This window comes from Drosophila virilis, chromosome X (genome assembly GCF_030788295.1).
Source record: "Drosophila virilis strain 15010-1051.87 chromosome X, Dvir_AGI_RSII-ME, whole genome shotgun sequence".
Taxonomy (NCBI): domain Eukaryota; kingdom Metazoa; phylum Arthropoda; class Insecta; order Diptera; family Drosophilidae; genus Drosophila; species Drosophila virilis.
Genome location: NC_091543.1, coordinates 5,863,929 through 5,885,183, shown reverse-complemented (window position 1 = coordinate 5,885,183; position 21,255 = coordinate 5,863,929). Strand labels below are relative to the sequence as shown.

The 21,255-nt window shown below is 43.8% G+C and overlaps 4 protein-coding genes across 5 annotated transcripts in view; 1 reads left to right on the top strand and 3 right to left on the bottom strand.

Moving 5' to 3' along the window:
* The window catches only part of Lgr4 (Leucine-rich repeat-containing G protein-coupled receptor 4), a 34,694-nt gene extending 25,858 nt beyond the window's left edge, over positions 1–8,836 (bottom strand). Inside the window, exon 1 of the mRNA XM_015170081.3 lies at positions 8,424–8,836. Within this exon, the coding sequence (XP_015025567.1) occupies positions 8,424–8,442 (19 nt within the window). The 5' untranslated portion in view covers positions 8,443–8,836. The remainder of the gene's footprint in view (positions 1–8,423) is intronic.
* Positions 1–21,255, top strand: part of LOC6633644 (putative uncharacterized protein DDB_G0277255) — a 61,833-nt gene that overhangs the window by 25,432 nt on the left and 15,146 nt on the right. The window contains exon 1 of one of the 2 annotated variants that reach the window (XM_032433197.2): positions 16,116–16,697. The exons of the other annotated variant lie outside the window; for it this stretch is intronic. The gene's annotated coding sequence lies outside the window, so the exon portion shown is untranslated. Of the gene's footprint in view, positions 1–16,115; positions 16,698–21,255 lie in introns of those variants that run through there. 2 annotated transcript variants of the gene reach the window in all.
* Positions 9,845–12,139, bottom strand: LOC6633646 (uncharacterized). Its single transcript, XM_032433140.2, has 3 exons — positions 11,098–12,139; positions 10,206–11,043; positions 9,845–10,136 (listed from the first exon to the last, which is right to left on the bottom strand). The coding sequence occupies exons 1-3, from the start codon at positions 11,767–11,769 to the stop codon at positions 9,952–9,954; spliced, it is 1,695 nt and encodes a 564-aa protein (XP_032289031.1). The 5' UTR covers positions 11,770–12,139; the 3' UTR covers positions 9,845–9,951.
* On the bottom strand, positions 13,906–15,525 carry Coq5 (ubiquinone biosynthesis protein COQ3, mitochondrial). Its single transcript, XM_002056803.4, has 3 exons — positions 15,252–15,525; positions 14,423–14,841; positions 13,906–14,361 (listed from the first exon to the last, which is right to left on the bottom strand). Exons 1-3 carry the CDS (start codon positions 15,403–15,405, stop codon positions 14,059–14,061), a joined length of 876 nt encoding a protein of 291 aa, XP_002056839.1. The 5' UTR covers positions 15,406–15,525; the 3' UTR covers positions 13,906–14,058.

Genomic DNA, 21,255 nt, shown 5'->3' with positions numbered 1-21,255 from the left:
CTAAATGCGAAATGCTAAATGATATACGTGTGTATATACAATGTGGCTGAGCTGAGAAGTGGCCCACTTGGCCCGCATACCAATGGGTTAATTGTTAACCCATTAAAGCCCGCCCAATGTTCACAAGGCAATTGCAATGTGCCATGTACATACATATATACATACATATATTTTTGTTGGCTATACCAAAAATTTAATTACTTCATGGGCCTCAATTCCGCGTGTCGATTCTTCACCCCTCGCCACCCACCACCTCAAATGCACCCCTTTCCGCCCACCTCCGTACCCCTTGACCTGTAGCATGCCAAGTGTATTAATCATAGTCAGCGGGGCCGAAAGTCAATAAGTGGCAACAACCAAAGCACAAATGAATATAAATGCCATTGTCCTCGGGCTCAGCCCCAAGCCAGAGATGGACGCGTGCTCAAATAGCCGATAGGGCCGATGGCTTGGGGATAGATTGGGTGCCATAAGATTTCTAGCTGCTTCTTCTTGCACAAAAATGAATAAATTATGCATTCGAATAGTCTCTCTTTAAAGTTATCTGTCTACAGAAACAACTTTATGCTTATATCGATATATATCGTTACACCTCGATATATCGTAACGCTTAAATCCCTCTACTTATTATTTCATATCGTTCAAGTACAATTACATTCAAAGCTAAATCGATTTATCGATCTATTTTCGTGTATGATTGTTATCGATGTATACCATATTGATATATTTTACGACATTTTGTATATCCATATATTGTTGTATTCTTACAACATAATTACGACATGGAAAAAAAAAGGAGAAGAAATTAGGAGTTTACTCTAGCTAAAAATAACTAAGCTCAGCAAACAACTTAACCCCACCTTTATAAAAGACGACAGTTCCCACCTCAGATACTTGAAAATCAATCATAGTCAAATGCTTTAAAAACATATCTAAAGAGCTTTAGGAAGCAGAAGTGCGTTTCATGACAAGATCTGGAAACTCTATCGCTTTAAAGAGCTAGCAAGTCTTTTCATTAGATTCACAAATTTGGAAGAGAAGACTTATACCAGATCTCGAAAGCTGCTGAAGACTGTCTTTATGCTCGTTTAAAGTCCTGCTTTCTCGTGCTCGCTCGTGCTCGCTTGAGATTGCTCTCGTTTGCAGCACTTAGCAGACACGAGCACTTCGTGTTACTTCGCGTCACCAGACACGATTTAAGTCCATCTCTAATTTATGCCTTGTCCGACTTCCTTATACGCATCCCGATAAATTAAGCGGTTAGCTGAGGGCCGCCTAAACGTGGCCCACACACGAGACCTTGGCTGTCGCCTTTACGCTTCAATCAAGAAATTACGCATGACATTTTTCATTGGGTCCACACACACGCACAACCATGTGATTTGCCACTGTTCAAATATTTAATTTTTTTTTTTTTGCCTATTCCCAGTTTATTTTCTTTTTCGTTCCTTTCCCTTTTGCTTGGCGCTTTTTTTATGTGTTTGTCTAAAAGTCAGAGTTTGACAGTGACAGACAACCGAAATCCCCTGCTGCCCGAACCGCTGCATCCGCATGTTAATTATTTGAAACCAGCCTGACATTAACATGTCTGCATTCCTTAACACCCCCACACACGCCTCCAATATGCTCAGGATTGAGCTGCCAGCACAGAGTTCTTAACTCTTTAATTGAATTATTACAGGTTCCAGTAAAGTTCACGGGCATTTCCACTTGTGATTTTATATAAGTGCAAACTTATTTTACTTACCGGTAATTCGTAGTTTATTTTTAAATAAATCAATAATATGTTTAGCTAGTTTATGTTATAATACTTAGAGCAGCATTCCGCTCATTTTCCACCTGTCGCCGTGAATATTCCAGAGTGCATGCATTACGTATTCGTAACAGTTCCTCGAGCAACAAGCCCGTTTCCGCCCATCTTACACCCACAAGTATGGATTTATGCCAAAAGTTCAATTTGGCGCTGACATTTGAGTAAACACAAATAGTTTTAACAAATTTCTGGCATTCTGGCATTGCAACTCATTAATTTAAATAAGCCCCTGCTGAGCACATGACTTAAATGTTTCCGCAAAGTTTTGTCAGCTCAAAGCTAACCATAAACGTTCATTTCCATTTCGTAAAGTCGCTTTGAGGCTGATTGCGAATGTGTTCAATGGAAATGGCTATTGGGCTCAAAAGGAACACGTTCCAATCATTGGTCTTAAGTGCTTGCGCCCAACTTCCGGGTGGCATTTTGGACAGCTGCTTTCGGCATAATCCACATGCTCATAAACAGTTGGCATCAATTCCTCACAGACAATCACTCAACGGGGATTCGTGGTAGGCCACGGCATCCTGCCCTGAGCCTGAACATCACTTAGCCCAATTGCAAGCCGCTGACAACAGCCACGGGGCGGGTATACGAAAACGGATATGTTCGAGGGGACCCTCATCTTGGGGGCCTAATGATGCGTAACCTTTTAGCCTGTCATTACACCTGCCGACAATTCAATTAGGCGACGGGCTTTGTATTACCGAAAATAAAAAGTTGGGTTAAGACTTACTTTGGAGCACAGCAATGTAGGCGCCAAGTCGAGCCGATACCCTGTACTTGAATTCACCTAATTGCATTGACGGTTTTTTCATCGAATCGTTAATCTATTTAAAGCACATGCCCTGCATAAATGGAATATCAATTTCTTGAAAGTGCGCAGCAAAAAATAATCGATATTGTATAAATTTCATTTGCCAGGGTATACATGAAACTATATATCATATTTCAGTTCGCCAGCTCTTATGAACTCTGAGCTCGCATGGGCAGGTTGTTGAATAAAAATGGATCGAAGGAATTTTTCAAAAATATTTTTTATTAAAACTTGAAGTAGACTTCAAGGTATTTCTAATGCTTCATTTCATGTGGTTCAAGCTGGAATATCTTGAAAATCAAATTGTGCTCACGTTATTATTTCGGGCTGTGGCTAAGGAAACGGCAAATATTAAATAAATTTACTTTCGTTGATAAAGCTATATACCAAATATCACCTCTCTAGCTATTATAAACCCTCAGTTCGCATAGGCAAGCAGCTTAATACGGATAGATCTAACGATTTTCTTATCTTCTTATACCCTGAACCCATTGAAAATGACTAAAAAGGGTCGACTTCATAAGTCGTTGTAGCCATGTTCGAGTCTGTCCGTCCGTCCTTCCGTCTGTCCGTCCATCCGTCAGTATGCTTGAACGCAAGGATCTCAGGACCTATAAGAGCTAGAGACTTGAAATTCTAAATGTAGATCTCTCTAGTGCCCACGCAGTACGAGTTTGTTTTCTGATAATCGATAACATGCCCCGTTTCCAAGCATTCGATAAAAGTCGATATTGAAATCCTTAAGAGCTTGAGTAGAGCCATACAGCCTTGGGTTATATTAAGGCTGGATCAACCTTTAGTTTTATACGTATGTCTGGTTAAAGGGTATTCAGGGTTCATATAGGTTGGAAATTGGTTACAGCTGGAGTGGGTATTCGGGACTTAGTATAGGTTGGCGTTATATTAAAGCTGGATCAACCTTTTGTTTGTGCTTGAGCCTCGTTACAGGGTATTCAGGCGCGTTGATCAGGCTGGGTTTGTGTGTCTGTGTTTTTTTTTTTTGTCGCTTATCCCTGGCACTTGTCACTTGATATTGGGGTTTAGTTTTTGGCGTCGATTAGCGAAGACTCCGGCCCAGTGGACGGGGTCGGGCCAGTTGCGGCTACGTCATTAGCTGCACATCTCGGGCGGCAAATGTGAGCGGAGCGTCCATAAATAATGATTGCCGGCTATATGGGCCGGTATTCAAATTACAAACAGCGTCGGGATTACTCGACCGACACAGTTCCGGATGACCAGCCCACCGCCCGTATCGGGGGCATCAGCCGCGGGCGACACGCGCTTAAATGGAAAATCGTGCAGCATTTTCCGTGTGGCAGGCAATAGACGTGGCTGCAGACTTAGCTTCGGCCAACTAGTTATTATTATGGATAAGCACACCAGCATTTTTGCCCGGCCTGAATAACATTTTATTTGTTTTTTCCTGGCGCGCTTCATTTTTCATGGCCCAGCCAAAAGGATTTGAGTTGTGTATTTTTTGGGCGTGGGCGGTGAACTGTGCGAAAAGAAAACTTTGAAAGTGGCCCAATAAATACGGCAACTTCGTTTTCCAAGTGAGGTGGTAACTCTGCAGCTAAAACAAAACTATTTGAGGTTATATGAACAGTAGAGAGTGCAGCTACGTTCATACCAAAGTTTTCGACAAAATGAACATGATGGAAGCTGTACAATTTACTTGTTTTTACTTTTTTTTTTTTTTTTGGTGGGATGGCAACTCTACTGTATAGACAACAATAACTGTACTGATTAACTGACTGATTGATTGACTCATTGACTAACTGACTAATACAGTGATTGACTGACTGACTTACTGGGCGATTGATTCACTGATAGACTAATTGACTAGCTAAGGCGGTTGATTAGTTAGTCAATCAGTGATTGATTGCATCTCTGAATGATTGATTGAGTGACTGAGTGGTTGGCTGATGAAGTGAGTGACTGCTTAAGTGATTGACTGAGTGATATTTTAACTGACTGCGTGATTGATTGACTGACTGACTGAGTGATTGATTGACTGAGTGATAGACTGACGAATTGACCGACTGACTTACTGGCTGATTAGCTGATTAAATGAGTGATTGATTGATACACTGATTGATTGATTGGTTGACTTATTATCTGACTGATGAACTGATGAACTGACTGACTGATTGACAGAGCGAAAAACTGATTGACTGATTGATGATTACTGCTGCCTAATGTGGTGTAAGTGCACGCTAGCACCGGGCTTAAGGAAATTCCATTTAAAATTCATCTTCAAAGAACTTTGTGAAAGCTCATTTGAGACATGTTTCTCTCTGCTGCGGTATGTCCAACCCTCCCCGGCTAAAAAACGGACATAAAGGTTGGACGAACAAATGTTTAATGTTTGGCTTCATATTCATCTACAAAGCTTTTCATTATAAATGAATGAATTTCATTATATTGCATTTCATTATCCCATGAATTTTGTAATAATGTGGCAACAGCAATTTGCTGGGAAAGCTCAAGAACAAATAAAATTTAATGATGACTTTAACAGGCAGAAAAGTGAGTTCTTTAAGCCTTATCTGTCAACTATAAAACATATTTCATATGTTTAACATGGGAGTTAAGAAAAAAAGTTAATAATTTTTAAATAAATGCCAAACTGAGTTTCATGGAAATACAGTGAACATTAAGGTGCTTGTTAACTTTAACAAGCAGATGAAAGAACGAGCCTTTGTAGAGTTAGCTTTGATATACAAAATATTTATTCACTTTTCTCTCAATTGCAATTAACAATATATATATTTCTTAACATTTAACACTTGAAAATATTTCCAAATCAGAGATTTGATGTGGTCTCTGTTGTGTCAGTCAATTATTTTATGATTTTTTGTATTTAGTTTAGGCTTATCAAGTGATAAATAAATATTTACTACTCAAATTCATTTCATAATTAAAAAAAAAAAACTGTGAATCGGTCAAATGGCAACCGCAACAATTTTGTGCTTGCGGCCCGGCCCGGCTTTGGCTTTACCTTTTGAACATTTCATCATTTGCCATTTTCCATTTTCCATTCTGCACATTCTATTTTGCATATAACATTTACCTTCAACCCGATTCTCGCTTGCCCTTTGGGGATTTGCGAGCCGTTTCATTTGAAAGATCAAACAGCTGTTGGGTAACTTAGGATTGTAATCCTCACACCGCATTGCACACACCGATTGCCGTATTAGCTGTACCCTAGACTGGGCATGTGGCATGTGGCATGCGGCATGTGGCATAAACTGTGCCCAACCCCCGCTAGCTGCTGGATTTGCATAAGCTAATAACCCAACTTTGGACCTGGACGCAGCGACTGGGCGAGCTGAACAACTGGCCACAGCAGCCGCAAGTGCAACAGACATCACAGGGGCACACACACACCCTCCTACACACACACACACACACACACACACACACACACGCAATAAGCTTGACAATTCCGGGCTTTCATTTGGCCCCAAAATAAATCTAAGCGACACCACGCACCGCACACTTACACCTAATGACGTTTTATTACAAACTTAATAGAGTCACGGCGAATCACGACGAAACGTAGCTGAGCGCATATCGACGACATTTCCCATACCCTGCAAACGGGGGCTCGTTGATTCGGGCGCCGCCATTTCTGGTCATTGTCCATTTAATATCATAAATTAATATGCAAATTACAAATTTCATTTAAGCCAACGACACGAAATTGAAATTGTTCGTTAACATACCCTATACTAAATGCATGAGGGTATATTGGTGACAGGGCAGCTTAGTTATCCGTTCGACTGTCTGGATTTGAATCCTGGTACGTAGGTCCTAATACATCCTATACAAATCGATATCTTACGCCATTTGCATGAAATCGATAATTATCGATTTTCACATGAGATTTTCTGAGAGACAGAGACAACAAACTTTGTTGTTATAATATAACTTTCACTTTAATAAAAATGTATGTGCCGGCTTGAACTTGGGTATATTCAAGTCAAGAACTCACACCTCAGAGTGGGAAAAAAAGCAAGCTTGAATAATTCCAAAGGCAGTCGGTCGCTGTGCCCAGGGTATCTCTGAGTCGGGCACTCGCTAGTTTGTGCCCATTATAAACGAAAAATACTTCCCGGCCGCACTTCACACCCGGCAACGCATATAAATACAGCTGGTTTATTGCATGAACTTTATAAAGTTGCGGTCTCAACAATATAAATTATCGAGTATTGGGAAGTTCTTTTCATTTTTTACAGCCACTAAAAAGATAGCTAGAATTAAAGAGTTTGCTTAACTCTTAACTCTCAAAGGTCCTTCAATACTTTTATAAAAATATATTCCGAGCTCTTTTAATTATCTGAAATATTGTGTCTAGTTGTGTCTTTCAAAAATTCTTGACATTTTCCAAATTTGTAACAAACTAAAACTTTGTTGATATTTCAATTTAAATTTGGTTGGCAAATCCAAAGATTGCCAAATAAAAAGTTTCTTAAAATATACCCGCGTATAAATAAATATGAAGCTGTCAGGTGGGATACGAAATTGGGTCACAATCTGGCCGAAAATTTGACTATTTAATATGAAGATAATTAAATGTGGCTCTATTTAAAATAAACATTTGCCGATCCTCAAGATAATTCAAGGATATTTCATTCCTTCATTCCATTCAACATACTTTTTATGTTGTCTCCACTTTAGTTCTTCTCTCAAATGTGTTGTCTGTCTTAGCCAGTTCCACACCTTTTTTTTTTTAAATCTGTTTCTCTGTGCCCAAATAGATTTTCTGATTTGTTCTTAAGTGTTCCATTTGTTGTCGTTATATTTTTACATCTCTTTTGCCACAATGTACCTCATTCAACTCATTTAACTCTTGTTCCTTCACAAGTTCACAATGTGTTCTCAACTTTGGTCAACTCTGTTCACAAATCTCTCTCTACATGAACAGTTGTCTTTACGATATTCTCATTACTGTTCACAGCTCTGTTAGCGATCTGTACCCAACTGTATTCTGAGCTCTGTTCCCAGAATCGAGCTCCGCTTCGTTCTCGGCTCTGTTCAAAATTATCTGCCCAAATATAGGTATTAGCTGTATCATATATATACAATAATTCGTGAATGTGCCTGCATCACATTTGTTAACATTTTCCATTTTATTTTGAATCCGTACCCAGCTCTAGATTTCAATCTGTTCTCTGTTGATTTTACAGCATGTTATTAAATCTAAGCTCAACTCTACACTAAGTTAAGATTTCCCATTATTGATTCGGTCTGCTTTTTATTTGTTCCCAGCTTCCTTTTATCTACCCAACTCTGTTCAATGTCAAATTCTTTTGTATTCTCAGTTTGCTTCGACTTCACATTAAGCTCTGCTCATATCAATCTGTTCTCAGCTGCTAGCAGGCTTCGCCAAGCTGTTCACAGCTCTGCAGCGTATCGTCTTGTTAAATCTGTACCCGATTCTGCTCTCAACTCTTTTCCCGCACCCATTTATAATGATCCCACTATTTAATGTATTGCCAGCCAGTGTCAGCACTCTGTTCCCAGCCTAGGTGTTGCCCGAAAGGCTCCCCTGCGCGGACCCCAGCGCGATCTCTTGACGCATCCAGCTATTTGGGAGCCGGCTGATGCTCCACATGGCCAATGTCTCAGCCAGATTGTGAGATTGTGGGGCCCGGCGCGTTTTGTTTTTATTGATCGCCGAATGCTGCCAACATAGCGAGTATATAAAATAATTGTATTCAATTGAATGCCGCGATGTGTTCCCAATGCATAAACAGTTCGCAAGATTTTGTTTATTTGCCCAAGACTTACGCATCATCATTATCGTCATGACAGATGTGGCCACGGGCGGCTGGACTTCGAATGGGATTTGCTGGGCTTTCTGCTTCTTTCCCTCCTTCTTCTTCTTCTGCTTTGGCTATTCAAATAGCCAATAAACAATCAACACAAATCTTAGGATTTGTTGCCAATCAAACTGTGCAAAAAAAATACACGCACACAAACACAAGCACAAAAAACAAAAACAAACGGAGAACGCGTCACGCTTAACCACTTTCCACTCTCCACTCTCCACTTTCCACTCTCCACTTTCCACTGGAACTTAACTGAGATCAGTGCGCAAGCAGTTCGAATTATCGGGTTCGGTTTGGCGAGTTCGAAAGAATTCGAATTACGTTTCGTAACTTATGTTCAATTTGGCTGCTCCTTTAAACATTTTCGTTGAATGCGCGCATTCGTTGGCAGCGCGCTCGCGAAGCTAACGGTAACAACTGAAGCGAGCGCTTGCAACATGTGGCATCTGCTGCTGCCGCCGCCGCCGCCGCTGCTGCCGAAGTTGATGCCGGTGCCCGACGCCCGACGCCCGACGCCCGATTGCCCGATGCCGAAACGTGCTCAATGAACGAACAGCTGATAAATTTATGAATGAAAAAAGCTTCGCAGCGGGCGTCAAGTTCAAGGTGAAAAGCGTCGCGCTGCAAGCTCTTCACAATATTTGTATGTGCTTGCCAAAGCTCAGGAATGTAACGGAAATTAACCGTTCAGTGTCGGACTCGGAACAAGCGCTAGTTTTAATACGTAGCAAAAGAAATACAGCGAGTATTCAGGGATTTCTAAGGCACGCCGAAGCTAAAATACCCTTTTAGACAATCGCCTTAAAGTTGTGCAGATAAGTGAGAACAGTGAAGCGAGTTTGATGAAATTATCTAGAAAAACAGAATATTTTGAGACCCTAAAACTCAATTTCAACCGATTCTTTTTATAGCGCTATAGAATATAGTATCCTTCTTAAGAAAAAGTTGTTTTAGTGTGCTTTACCTATTCAAAATATTTTGTACAATGTAACACTGCTTGTACACTGCTTGCACACTGCTTGCATACGCACTGCTTGGTACTTACATAAAAAACGCTCGCATTTTTTCTTAAATCAGTTTATTTAGTTATCAATTCTTAAGCTCAAGTAAATATGACTTAAAGAAATGCTTCTGAGGCGAGAATATCTATTCAAGTTTAAAAACTGAACTCTTGTCCAAAAGCAAATACTTAAGTCTAGCCGAAGAATGGGGGGATCTTTCAGTTTTGCCAGACAAGACGTGACTTCAAAGTGTTTGGCCAAATTCCGTGCAATTCCTGTTAATACTCCCCATCTTATGCTCGCTCTTCCACCCAAAAACAAAAACTCGGCGCATTTCTTGATAAATAACTTATTTAATAATAATTTAATATACATGGAAGAAATATCAATGATAGAAAGACAGACAACAAAAAAAAAAAAAAAAATATTGTGGAAAATGTTGACAAGATGGACTCCAACAGACGGTGAGGGGGGATAAGGTGGCGCTCAGTAGTGCTGATAGCTCTGCTGCTGCTGCTGCTGTTGCTGCTGCTGCTGATGGGCTAGATTCGCCTGGGCGAAGATATGCTCGATCTCGGCATTGCTGAGCTGATCAAAAATGTCGTGGGCCCCGTGGCCGGCACTGGCGGCCGTTAGCTGTGCCGCCTGTGTGTTAACGGGCGGCAGATAGCCTGAGAAGCGCAAAGAGAGGCGTTTTTTTGAGTAGACGTTGCCATTGGGCTGGGCTGCTTGATACTTACCATCAGCTGGCGCGCTGCCGTAGGGCGGCAATAGGGTAATGGCTGGGCGGCTGGGCGTGGCTGGGGGCTGATAGAAGACCGGCTTCCAAGGCTGTTGAGGCTGTGTGGGCTGTGGGGCGGGCTGCGGCTGCGGCTGCTCGGGCTGCTCCGACTCCGGCGTGTTGGGTATCTGCGGCGAGGCGATGGCTGTGCCCGTCTCTGGCTGCACGGGTGTCGATCCGGGCAGTGGCACTATGCCGCCCGGAAACTGCGCCTCCGGCTGCCCAAAGCTGGGCGGCTGCTGGGGCAGCGGCGGCTGCACGGCGGCGGGAAAGAACTGGCTATTGGGCGGTGCGCCGGGCGCAGCCGGAAACGCGGGCAGCGCGGGATTGGCCGGCGTCGCGGGCACAGCTGGAGCAGCGGGCGTGGCGGGCACAGCCGGAACGGCCGGAACAGCGGGCTGCTGTGGGAACTGTGGCACCTGTGGGAAGGGGAACTGCGGAATGCTGAACTGTGGGAACGTTGGGAACTGCGGGAACTGCGGAATTTGTGGAATCTCTGGTATCTGAGGTATCTGCGGTATCTGCGGAATCTGTGGTATCGCAGGCTCTTCGGGCGTGGTGGGTGCAGCCGGAACCGCAGCTGCTGGCTGCACAGCGAACGTGGGCCCCGAGAACACGGGAAACTCAGCGACAGCCGGGCTGGCGGGGGCAAAGCTCACGCCAGGATGCAGTGCAGCCACATGCTGCACGGGCTGCACGGGCTGCACGGGCTGGACGGGCTGCACAGGTTGCACAGGCTGAATGGGTTGAATGGGCAGCGCGGGAGCAGCAGGAGCGACAGCCTGAACATAGGTGGGCTGCAGGTAATCGGGCCATGAGCGTGGAGGAGTAACTGCAGCCGGATAACTTACCTGATGATAGTGCAGGGGCTTCAGCGGTCGGTGCAGATGCTGATGCGGATAGTTGACGCTGTACGAGGAGACGACCGCATTGCCCGGACGCAGCACATACGAAGGTGGCGCAGCCACGGCGGAGGCGATGCCACCAACAGCGGGCAGCCCGGAGACGGCGGGCAGGCCGGAGACAGCGGGCAGCGCGGGAACAGCCGTGGCAGCGGGCAGGAACGCAGAGGCGGGCGCAAACTGTTTGATGTGATAGCCGCCCAGGCCAGACGGATACTTAACGAAACCATGATGGCGGTGGGCGGGCGCAGCTGCCAGGAATGTGGCCGCCGCAGGCAGCTGCAAGCTGTAGCCATACTGGGAGGCATAGGTGCGGGCGGGCCAGTGGCCGGCGGTGGCGCCATGCAGTATGCCACGCTTGTGCTTGCCGGTGGCCAGCGGCTGCTCCTGCTCCCGCTTCTGGGTTGGCTCCTCGGTTGCCGTCTCCGGCTGCTGCTCCGTGGCGGCGGCTGTGGTGGCCACGGTGGTGGGCGTGGTGCTGACCAAGCGACTGCCATGGCGCAGACGCAACGAGGCGTGGGCAGCCCGGCCGCTGGGCAAGACAACGCCCAGCAGTAACAGCAACAGCAGCGGGCGGCATCTGCTCCTGGCACTGGCTCGACCTGAACTGCGGCTCATCATGTTGTTGGCTGCTTGCTAATCCGTTTACGACTTTCGATTCCGTTTCGGCTGGCTGGCGAATGGCAGTTGGATTATGTCAACGCGTCGATTGTTGCCAAGAAAATGAAATGAACTTCCTTGGTGTTTCTTGTATTTATAAAGCGGATATCGACGTGCGACGCCGCCGGCACCGCGGCTGCATACCAAATAGCCCAGCGGCTGTGGGCGCACTCCGCGCTCATCGGCATGGCCAGCGGCAATTGGCCAGTTTATGGCTTTTACGCGGCCATTTCACCTGACCCAAACGCCGGACAGCGGCTCATTATGCTAACGCCAAGCAGCCCCAGCTCTGCACAGTGGGCCACAGCAGGTGTTAAGTGAACCAATTCAATTCGATTCAAACTAATTTTAGAGCCAGTGTGGAATAAGTGTGCGTAGTAAAATTAAAAAAAAAAAAACAAATGCTTGCCGTCAAGTGTTCCGTTTCCATTTGTTCCACTTCATTTGAAGCGATGATAACGATGGAACACGATGGACATGCTTTAAACATTGACAGTGCTCCATTTCTATTTCATTTCCATTGTCTCTAAATCAAAATAATAGTTAACGTTAGCAAACATTTAAATTTAAGGCCCACTTCCATTTGTTCCATTAGTTCTTTCAACTGACAGTTCGAGATCATCTAATATACAGCCTCAAACAATGACAGTGTTCCATTTTTTAGCTAGGTCCCAAGTCATGTTATTGCAAATTTCTAAATTGAGTGTTTCATTTTCGTTTGTTCCCCTGAGTGAAGCTATCAAAATATGGGGGACAAGAAAACGACAAGGATTGTTGTGATAGTAAGGTACAGCAGCCGCTCGCTAAGTGGAACGCTTCTGTTTCAAATATGCTTAAGTTTGCGACTAATTTTTATTTTTAAAAGTTATTTTTTACAAGTGGGAGGATTAATTATGGAATATCAGCTGAATTAACTATTCAATAAATGTGTTTTAGGCAAACTTAAAGGCGTTTTCCATAATTTTATATTAAAGCAAAACAAAAATATATATAGTTTTAAAAATTTCTTAATTTTAAATGGATTATAATTGAATTTCCAGTATGCAGAACAATTTAGTTACAGGCAGTGCTAATATTTGTGCCACCGCTGTACAAGCAGGGCAAGCAAATGCCTCTGATTCACTCTCTCTCTCTCTCTCTCGCACTCTCTGTCTATCTCTTTCATTTAGCGCCTTAAAGAGCTTTAGTTTTCCTTGCCATTCTTTTTGCTTTGAACCACTGTGCCCTTGCGGGGGTGGACAGGCCTGTGCGGTGTTGTAGCAGTGTGTCTGTCCACCTGTACAGGTGGCACGTTTCTGCACGTACGTACAAACTTTTGTTTTCATTTTGCTGCTGGCACATTTCACTTTCAGCCGCTGGCCAACAGGTGCCTAAAAAAGGTAGCTCGTTGTCATATTTTGGGCCATTTGATGCGACGCGAAGCCTTTTATGACCCGGTTGCATCACAAAGTGCAGCCCAGCTAAAAACTGGGCCAATCAGAGCTGAGCAAAGTGCTGCCAATTTGCTGCAGAGCAGCGAAAGCAAACACAAAAAATAATTACTTTAAATACCTCGCTAAACTATCAATTACTTTTGATTTGATTTGATTTGAACGCGATGCGATTCGAGTTTGATTTTTGATTTTATTTGTTTGTCGCTTAGCTTTAGTTAAAATTCAACATTCACACGCATAAATTTCACTTGCACTAAATTTGATGTGTGTGTTGGCAAGGGGCAGGCCGAGGGGGGGCCAGCGCATATTGCCGGTGGGTGTGGCCCGAGTGAGGTGGGGCGGGGGCAATTGACATTATATCACACACTCCGGCGCACAAGTCCAATTGAATTCCCAATTAGCCCACATTTTCACTTTTGTTTTGTGTCTTTTTGGAAAATCGAGCTGGAAACCGATTTGGAATTTTGATGTGTTTTACATATTTAACGCGATCTATAAAAGGTAGCCCCCACAACGTCAAGGTCTTTCCCAGGCTGGCCGAGGCTCACAATAAGCCGTCGATCAATTTTTGGCACATGTAATATGTTAACAATGTTTATAAAACTTTAATTTTAACGAGCGCCATGTAAAACGAAGAGCATAAAACAAAAAAAAAATATATATATATAGGTGGGAGAACGTGTTTAGCATGTTTAAAGAAGAAGGCAAAATCATAATAATAATACAAAGTACAAGAAAAGGCAAACTGTGCAACAGGACTTCTAAATTTCGCTCAGATTTTTGTGTACAGGAATATTGGAACAGGTGCCACATGTGACTACAGCTTGAAGCCGGAGTGTATGCTGACAACGCCAAAGGTTAGATTCTCGTAGGTCACATGCGCAAAGCCGGCCTGCTCGATCATGCTCTTGAATTGCTCCTGCCGCGGAAAGCGTCGTATGCTCTCGACCAAATACTGATAGGCGTGCCACTGGCCAGCCAGCAGCTGGCCCATTGGCGGTATCACCTGGAAGGAGTACTGATCGTATAGCCACTGCAGCGTCTCGTTGTTCAAATGGCTGAACTCCAGACACATGAAACGACCGCCGGGCTGCAGCACACGATACGCCTCGCTCAGCACCTAAAACCGAACACATAAGACACATTATCGCAAACAGGATAATAAGTTACACAGTGCTTACCTTGTCCACGTGCGTGCAGTTGCGTATGCCAAAGGCAATGGTGTACGCTGTGAAGCTGTCGCTCTTGAAGGGCAGCTTCTCGGCATCGGCACACTGCCAGTCGATGCTGGCATTGGGCAGCCGTTCAGCGGTCAGGCCCAGCTGGCGGGCACGCTCCTTGCCCACGTTCAGCATATGCTGATTGATGTCCGAAACGGTTACATGGCTTTCACGTTGTTTTGTATTCGGCTGCTTGGCCAAGTACTTCAGATACCGAAAACTGATATCGCCCGTGCCGCCGGCCATGTCCAGCAGCCGCATGCCATGCTCGGGACCCAAACGCTCAATGAATATGTCCTTCCACACGCGATGTATGCCCATCGACATGGCATCGTTCATCAGGTCATACGACTGGGCCACCTGCTCAAACACCTCGTGCACTGCAAGCAATACAGTTAGCAATTAAATGGGTTTGGACTTTATTATCTATGTTTGTTTCTATGCACGCCAACTGTCCAGTTCTAAAGAGTTCCTTATGAGCAACTTGGCAAGGAAGCTTAGTTCGTAGTCAGCCGGATTGAAGCACTACATCACATAGTTGTCATGGCCATGAATCGTTTATAAACATATTGGTATACTCTATTCTTTAAGGCACATTGACCCAGCTTGGCATTTAACCACGCAAGAGCGCCATAAAAAGATCGGACCACAAAATCGTGCAGCTCTCGCTGAAGAATTTGTCTAGAATTGAGCACATTTCTGTTTCTCTGCAAGGGTATTTATTGTGCGGCGTCCCGGCAACAGCTGTTATTTCTTGTTTATTTGTTTTACTTCTGCTTCTTTTGCTCACCTTTCAGCTCCTTTTCGCTTTCCTTCACCGTCTGGTAGCCGAAATGCGTTGTCTGTTCTGTGCCGCTGGTGGCTGTTGTTGGATTGGCCGCGGTTGCGGACGTGCGTCTGAGTAGGAGCCGGGCCAGGTTGGCGAGTTTGCGTGTGTTTTGCATTGTTATTTAATACAGCTTAAAGCTAATTTAGCTTAGTGAATGTTCTAACAAAATTATTATGAAATAAAAGAATTTGGGCAGCGGCGGCGGCGGCGACGGCGCTAACAGCTGTTCTCTACTCGTGCAGCTATAGTTGTCCCTGTCCCACTCACAGTCATTCGATACATATGCGCGAGCTATCGATATACATATATATATAAGAATACGCGCCAATTAGCATAAATTCAAAAACGCGTAATTAACTTAATTATAAAGTGTGTTGAATTGAATTTGACTTGTTTTATGCAGACTACGGAGTGTTAAAATCTATTTAGACTTCTTACCATGGTGCGAATCAAATTCGTATAGTATTAGATAATGCGCGAGTAAAATACCAATTGTACATTAATGGATATTGGAATCAACAAGGAATACAAATAGAAAGCAAGCAAATTAATAAACCTAAAAATTGTTCGGCTAGTCTTCGGGATTCTGAGCCCAACATGACAACTGTGCTGATAGCATATACCATATATTCCAATTTCACATATGGAAAGCTAAAGCTTTCGCGCAATTGACAAAACCTGTGCTCTGCTCTGACACAATTCAAACGAGTATTTTCTTATCGATAGTAGGCTGAGCTGCACATTTTGCTAGTTTGATTTTACAGCTAAACACAAGCAAGCTGGTATTTTTGAGTGGCTGCACGCTGGTCACACTGACCGGTTAACAGTTCAATTTGTTGCTGATCTTCGTGCGCTTTGGTTGTGCGTCGTCTCAATTTTTATTTTACATTTTTTTTTGTGGTGTATCGCGCGCCGGCTGTTCAAATAACATACGTTCGCCAAAATAAACTAAAAATACATTTGCACTGTTGTTTTTGAAACGCAAAGTTCACATTTTGCCCGTCTATGTGTGTGTGTGTGTGTTAAAGTGCTGAAAATGTGTTTTTAATTGAAATTTGTTGCCATGCAGCATGCAATGTGCACCTGTGTCCGCGCAGTCAGTGAAGCCTGAAAAGCCAAGCCACAAAAGTGTAAAGTGCACTCGCCAGCAAAGCTGTTGAAAAAGAAGAATTAAGCCGAAACAAAACAAAGCGAAAAGTAATAGCAGCAACGAAAACGACAACAACAACAACAATAACAACAACAACAACAACAATAATAATAACAACGCAATTCGCAACTCGAGAATTTCGCGCGTCGCTCGCTGCGCTCCAATTGCAAAGAAGCGCTTGGCTCTTATTGTTGTTGCTGTTGTTGTTGCTGTTGGGTGTGTTTGTCTTCTTCTGCTAAGCGACCCACACAAATGAGGTAAACAACAACACCCACACACCCACACACACGCACACACACAAACACATTGCTAGATTCTGCTTGAATTCTTCAACTTCAACTCCCCTTCGCAATTTTACAACACTTGTAATTTGATGCTTTTGTTTGTTTACTTTTTGTTATGGCTAAGCCATAAGGTTGCCAGACTTTTGTTGTTGTTGCTTTTATTGTTGGCGTTGCCGTTGCCGTTGCCCAGGCAGCTCGCCCGTTGTTTAAGCCGTCTAACGGCGGTCCGACACCATTTTTGGGCCATGTGAACACGGCAAATGCGTTAATTGCGTGCGGCCTTCAATTATGAAGAGTTTATTAAAACACCAAATTTTGTCGCTGTCATCGTATATAACGATTTGCTCCAAATACTGTTCCATATGAAGTTCAAGCAACTAGAAAGTTCTGAGAGCGGCATGCGACACGCCTACCGCCTCACGCCCACTTTCACGGCCGACAATTGATTATGATTGCGCCTGATTGATGGATTGATCGTTTGGCTTGCGGCTGCTTGGGCTGCTTGGGCTTATGCAATGCCCAGCCATTTGGCCGGATTACACACACACACACACACACACAGTTGCAATCGCTCTCAATCAGTGTTAGCCAAAGGCTTGAGCCGTGTGTCTGCAGCGCGGGGCAAAAGACAGACTTTCGAATGGCGTTTGGCGACTTGTGGGCCAATCGGTTAATTGCATTTCCTGGACACTCGTCATCGTCATCATCATCGTCATCGTCAGCATCTATTATGATCATCATCAATCGCTGGCGTTAATTGTATTTTAATTACCAGGCGTTGGAGTTGCCGTTGACGCTGGTCACACTGCAAACACATGCAAATTGCGGTATTTGCAGTATTGCAAAATCCATAAAAACAAACACTCAAAATGCTTCACGCCAGTTTGCTGCTCCAACGCATACCCTGTACTTCGCTCGAGCGAATACTCACATTTTTACTCTGCCAGAAAAGTTTATTCAATTAAGTGGAAGAATTTATAAGAATGATCTTTTTCAATGAATGTTTCCTTTCGTTTATTGTAGGATTTTTTGTTACTAAACAAACTTATTTGTTACCTTCAAAGATACACAAAAAAAAAACACGGCTAACGCAAGAGAACGTACGCCCAATGTCGAGCACTCTATTTGGAAAGTATGAAAATAGCTGGGGAGCTAACCATTGCTAGAGCTTTCACTGTGTGCACTTGAGTAGTAAAAACTAACTAAATGTTGATAATATTGTTAAACAATTGCGTATTGCAGCCCAATACTTTTTGTCTGGATAAGTAGAACAAGCGAGGCTGGAAGAAGGAGAAAATGTGTTTGCAGGTTAAATATGATTAAAATGCATTTTGCCTGGAAGATAGCAAAGCAATTCGCCTGGAAGTTAAGACACCAATTGATCTAAACGATAAAAAGATACCCTATGTTAACAGCCGCCGCTTTGCAGGGTATAAAATGCATAATACAAAATGCCAATTCACGTTGAAGCGTATCTCATAGATACACAAAATTGAAATTATAAAAATGTTGCTGCCGCTGTTGCTGCTGCTGCTGCTGCTGTTGTTGCAGGCGGCCCCATAAAAAGGCTCCTTTTGTAATTCAAAACTGCCGGCAAGCAGCAACCAGTTGGACGCCCAACGGCCCAGTCCCAATCCCAGTCCCAGTACCCAATACCCAGCCGAAGCCGAAGCCGCAGCCGCAGTTGCCCAGCCAGTTGGCCGCCTCGGACGGCATATTTATTTTTTATTTATTTTTTTTCTAACAGTCTGTTTTGCGGACGGACTTGCGGACTGGTTGGCGCTGCGGATTGGCATTTGTAGGATAAGCAGCAGCAGCAGCAGCCGTCGCAGACACAGCCGGTCGCACAAGCGAGCCAGTTTTTACACACTACAACAAAAGCTGCCGACAACAAACAATCTCAATTGCTGCTGTTGTTCTTGTTATTGTTATTGTTATTGTTGTTGTTGTTGTTGTTGCGAATACCTTGGCGCACGGGTATCGCTGGCTGCATGTATAGCACATGCAAAAGGGAAGCTTGTGGTACACCATTCTAAGACACAACTCATAATTAAGCGTTGATCTCCAGGAAATACTTGAGAGCTCTACAATTTTCCATTCTGCTGCTTCACGGCGTCTTAATTTGTTGAAAAATGCAGCTGTGGCAGGCGTTTATAGCTGTTAACAGCTGCTCTTATTAACATTCGGCTTAGCTAACAGCAGCTGCTGCACTGTTATTAACATGCGTTTGTTATGCATATATTTGTGCGTGGCAGCTCGAGAGCTCCCTTTAAAACATGATTTATTTCTATGCAATTTAAGCCTTTGAACTTAACTTATCAACGTAAAGCCCAACTTATCCTTATGAATCGTAATTTGACTCTCTAAAATTAAGTTTACTTCTTTGACTCAACTTATCCCTTTTTTATTCAGGCCAATATATCCCTTTAAAACATAACTTATCTTATTTAAATTTAAACCTTCAAATTTGTCATTTTAAAACTAAAACTTAACTTATTCTTTTAATACTCTAATACTCTCTCGAACTTATTCTTCTTCTCGCTCATGGCGCTCGGGTCAGTCAAATTCTGATCTTTAAGAAGCAATTTTTTCGCCTACTGAATAAGGTTTCTAAACAAATAAGAGAGCTTTTTCTTCTCTTTCTCTTCGTGAATTATCCATACAGATTTCAACGGATTTCGCTCAGTGTAGACGCTTAGTTCGCTTTAAAGTGTAGCAGCATATCGTGTTCTAACCTGTTTTACTTTTGATTTTAAATGCGGGAATTTGCCAACGCAATTGGGCAATGCAACAGAACAGCGAGGCGATTGTAAGAGAGCGCTGGAGGAGGGGTGGGAGCGAGTTGGAGCGGCCAGCTTTAACTTAAACTTTCGCTGGCGGGGCAGCTGAGAGGATCTCTTGCCTGCAGCTGAGTTATCAGACGCCGGCCACGCCCAGCTAAGCCAGTTTCTGTGGGGCAGACAGTTGCCCGTTGCGATTTCTTGTTTTTATTTTGCTGGCTGGCTGGCTGGCTGGCTGGCAGCTGCGCGCCGCCAGCTGTTGCCGCGCGTCATCCTTTGCGGCAGCTGTGCGCGTGGGCAAACGAAAGACTTGGGCAACAAACTTGCTGCACTTCAATTAAAACAGCAACAACAACAAACGTCAATTTATGCAAAACAATTCAATTTTTGCCGCCATTCGTCGGTCATTTACCCTGACAATCGCATTAGGGCGCAACGACAACAACAACAGAAACAACAACAACAACAACAATTGCGGCAACGTACTTGAAACAAAGTTTCGTGTCACGCCTCAAAAACATCGGCGCGTCGAACGTTTCACACGCTGCCTGCTGCAAGTGGGAGGCTCTCGTTGTTGTTGTTGCTGTTGCTGCTGCTGTTGCTGCTGTTGCAGGTGTGTGGGAATCTTGGCAAATAGCAAAAGTTCAATAGCATCGCATCAGCAGCAACTGCTGCAGCTGCTGCTGCAACTGCCTTCTGCCAGCACTGAGAAAAACAATTGTTTAGCTTAACAAGAAAGTACGAGAAATTCGGCCAGCCGAAGTTTTAATAGCCTTCTAGACATTTGCCTTATGGCCTTGCAGATATGTGAGCGACGTGTAGCTCGTAAATGCTGCTGAGTTTGATGAAAGCAGATTCTTGGAAAACAGATTCTTCCCATAAAGCTATATATAGTAATGCGATCTTGATAAGATTTGGCTCATATATCAACAGCATAGTTTAAGTAGTAGATGTTGGAGTTGGTCAAGATATCTTGATAAACAAACAAGTTTTTCTTATAAGAACCTAGTTTCGACCGAAACTTCATGCTGATCTAGAATATATATACTCTATGGGGACGATGATGTCTCCATATACATTTGTAATAGTATTTCATAGTCGGTGCCTTCTTACAAATAAGGGATAGTTGTAGTTGTTAGGGTATTAAATATTCGGCGACCCTCTTTTGAGACATTATAAATTTGAATGGGTATCTAGTATTCGGTGCTCTGTAACGAATTTTAAGTCGTGCATAAATTGTAAGAATAAGTTTCGAGTCGTGTGTATAAATTTGTAAGGGTATCTAATAGTCGGTGGCCTCTTAAATGCTGGTTACAAATTTCATTGCCAGCTTCGCATATTTGTTTTTGCATCTTTGGCACTTGCATTTTGTTCAGTGTATGCGTTGGCTGCACAACTGGGCGCCACATCGAGTGGGTGGCTAACCATTAACCATCCATCCTCCAACCCGCCCCGCCCCGCCCTACCACCCCCTCTGCTGCCACAGTGTACTATCTTTCCATGCGGTGGCGTTTTAATTCGCAACTGACGCAACTTGCAATGGCAAATCAAAGACAGCGCATCTCGCAGACAGAGCGACGCGGCAATGAAGACGTTTGTCTCGCATCTGCACGCAAATCCATTGTGGCAGCAGCAGCAGCAGCAGCAGCAGAAGAAGAAATGAAAAATGCCAGGCAATTTATGGCAATACCCTGCCCCACCCCCTACTACTCCCGCTCTCCATTCCTCGCTGCCTGTTCAGATTATTGTCG

Excerpts from the sequence above, each read along its gene's own strand:
- Coq5 (XM_002056803.4), bottom strand. The coding sequence starts at position 15,405 with ATGCAAAACACACGCAAACTCGCCAACCTGGCCCGGCTCCTACTCAGA. Across the intron at positions 14,842-15,251 it reads AAGCGAAAAGGAGCTGAAAG|TGCACGAGGTGTTTGAGCAG; the intron begins GTGAGCAAAAGA and ends TATTGCTTGCAG. Across the intron at positions 14,362-14,422 it reads ACTGCACGCACGTGGACAAG|GTGCTGAGCGAGGCGTATCG; the intron begins GTAAGCACTGTG and ends GTTCGGTTTTAG.
- LOC6633646 (XM_032433140.2), bottom strand. The coding sequence starts at position 11,769 with ATGATGAGCCGCAGTTCAGGTCGAGCCAGTGCCAGGAGCAGATGCCGC. Across the intron at positions 11,044-11,097 it reads AGCCCCTGCACTATCATCAG|CCCACCTATGTTCAGGCTGT; the intron begins GTAAGTTATCCG and ends GATTACCTGCAG. Across the intron at positions 10,137-10,205 it reads CGGCAGCGCGCCAGCTGATG|GCTATCTGCCGCCCGTTAAC; the intron begins GTAAGTATCAAG and ends TGCGCTTCTCAG.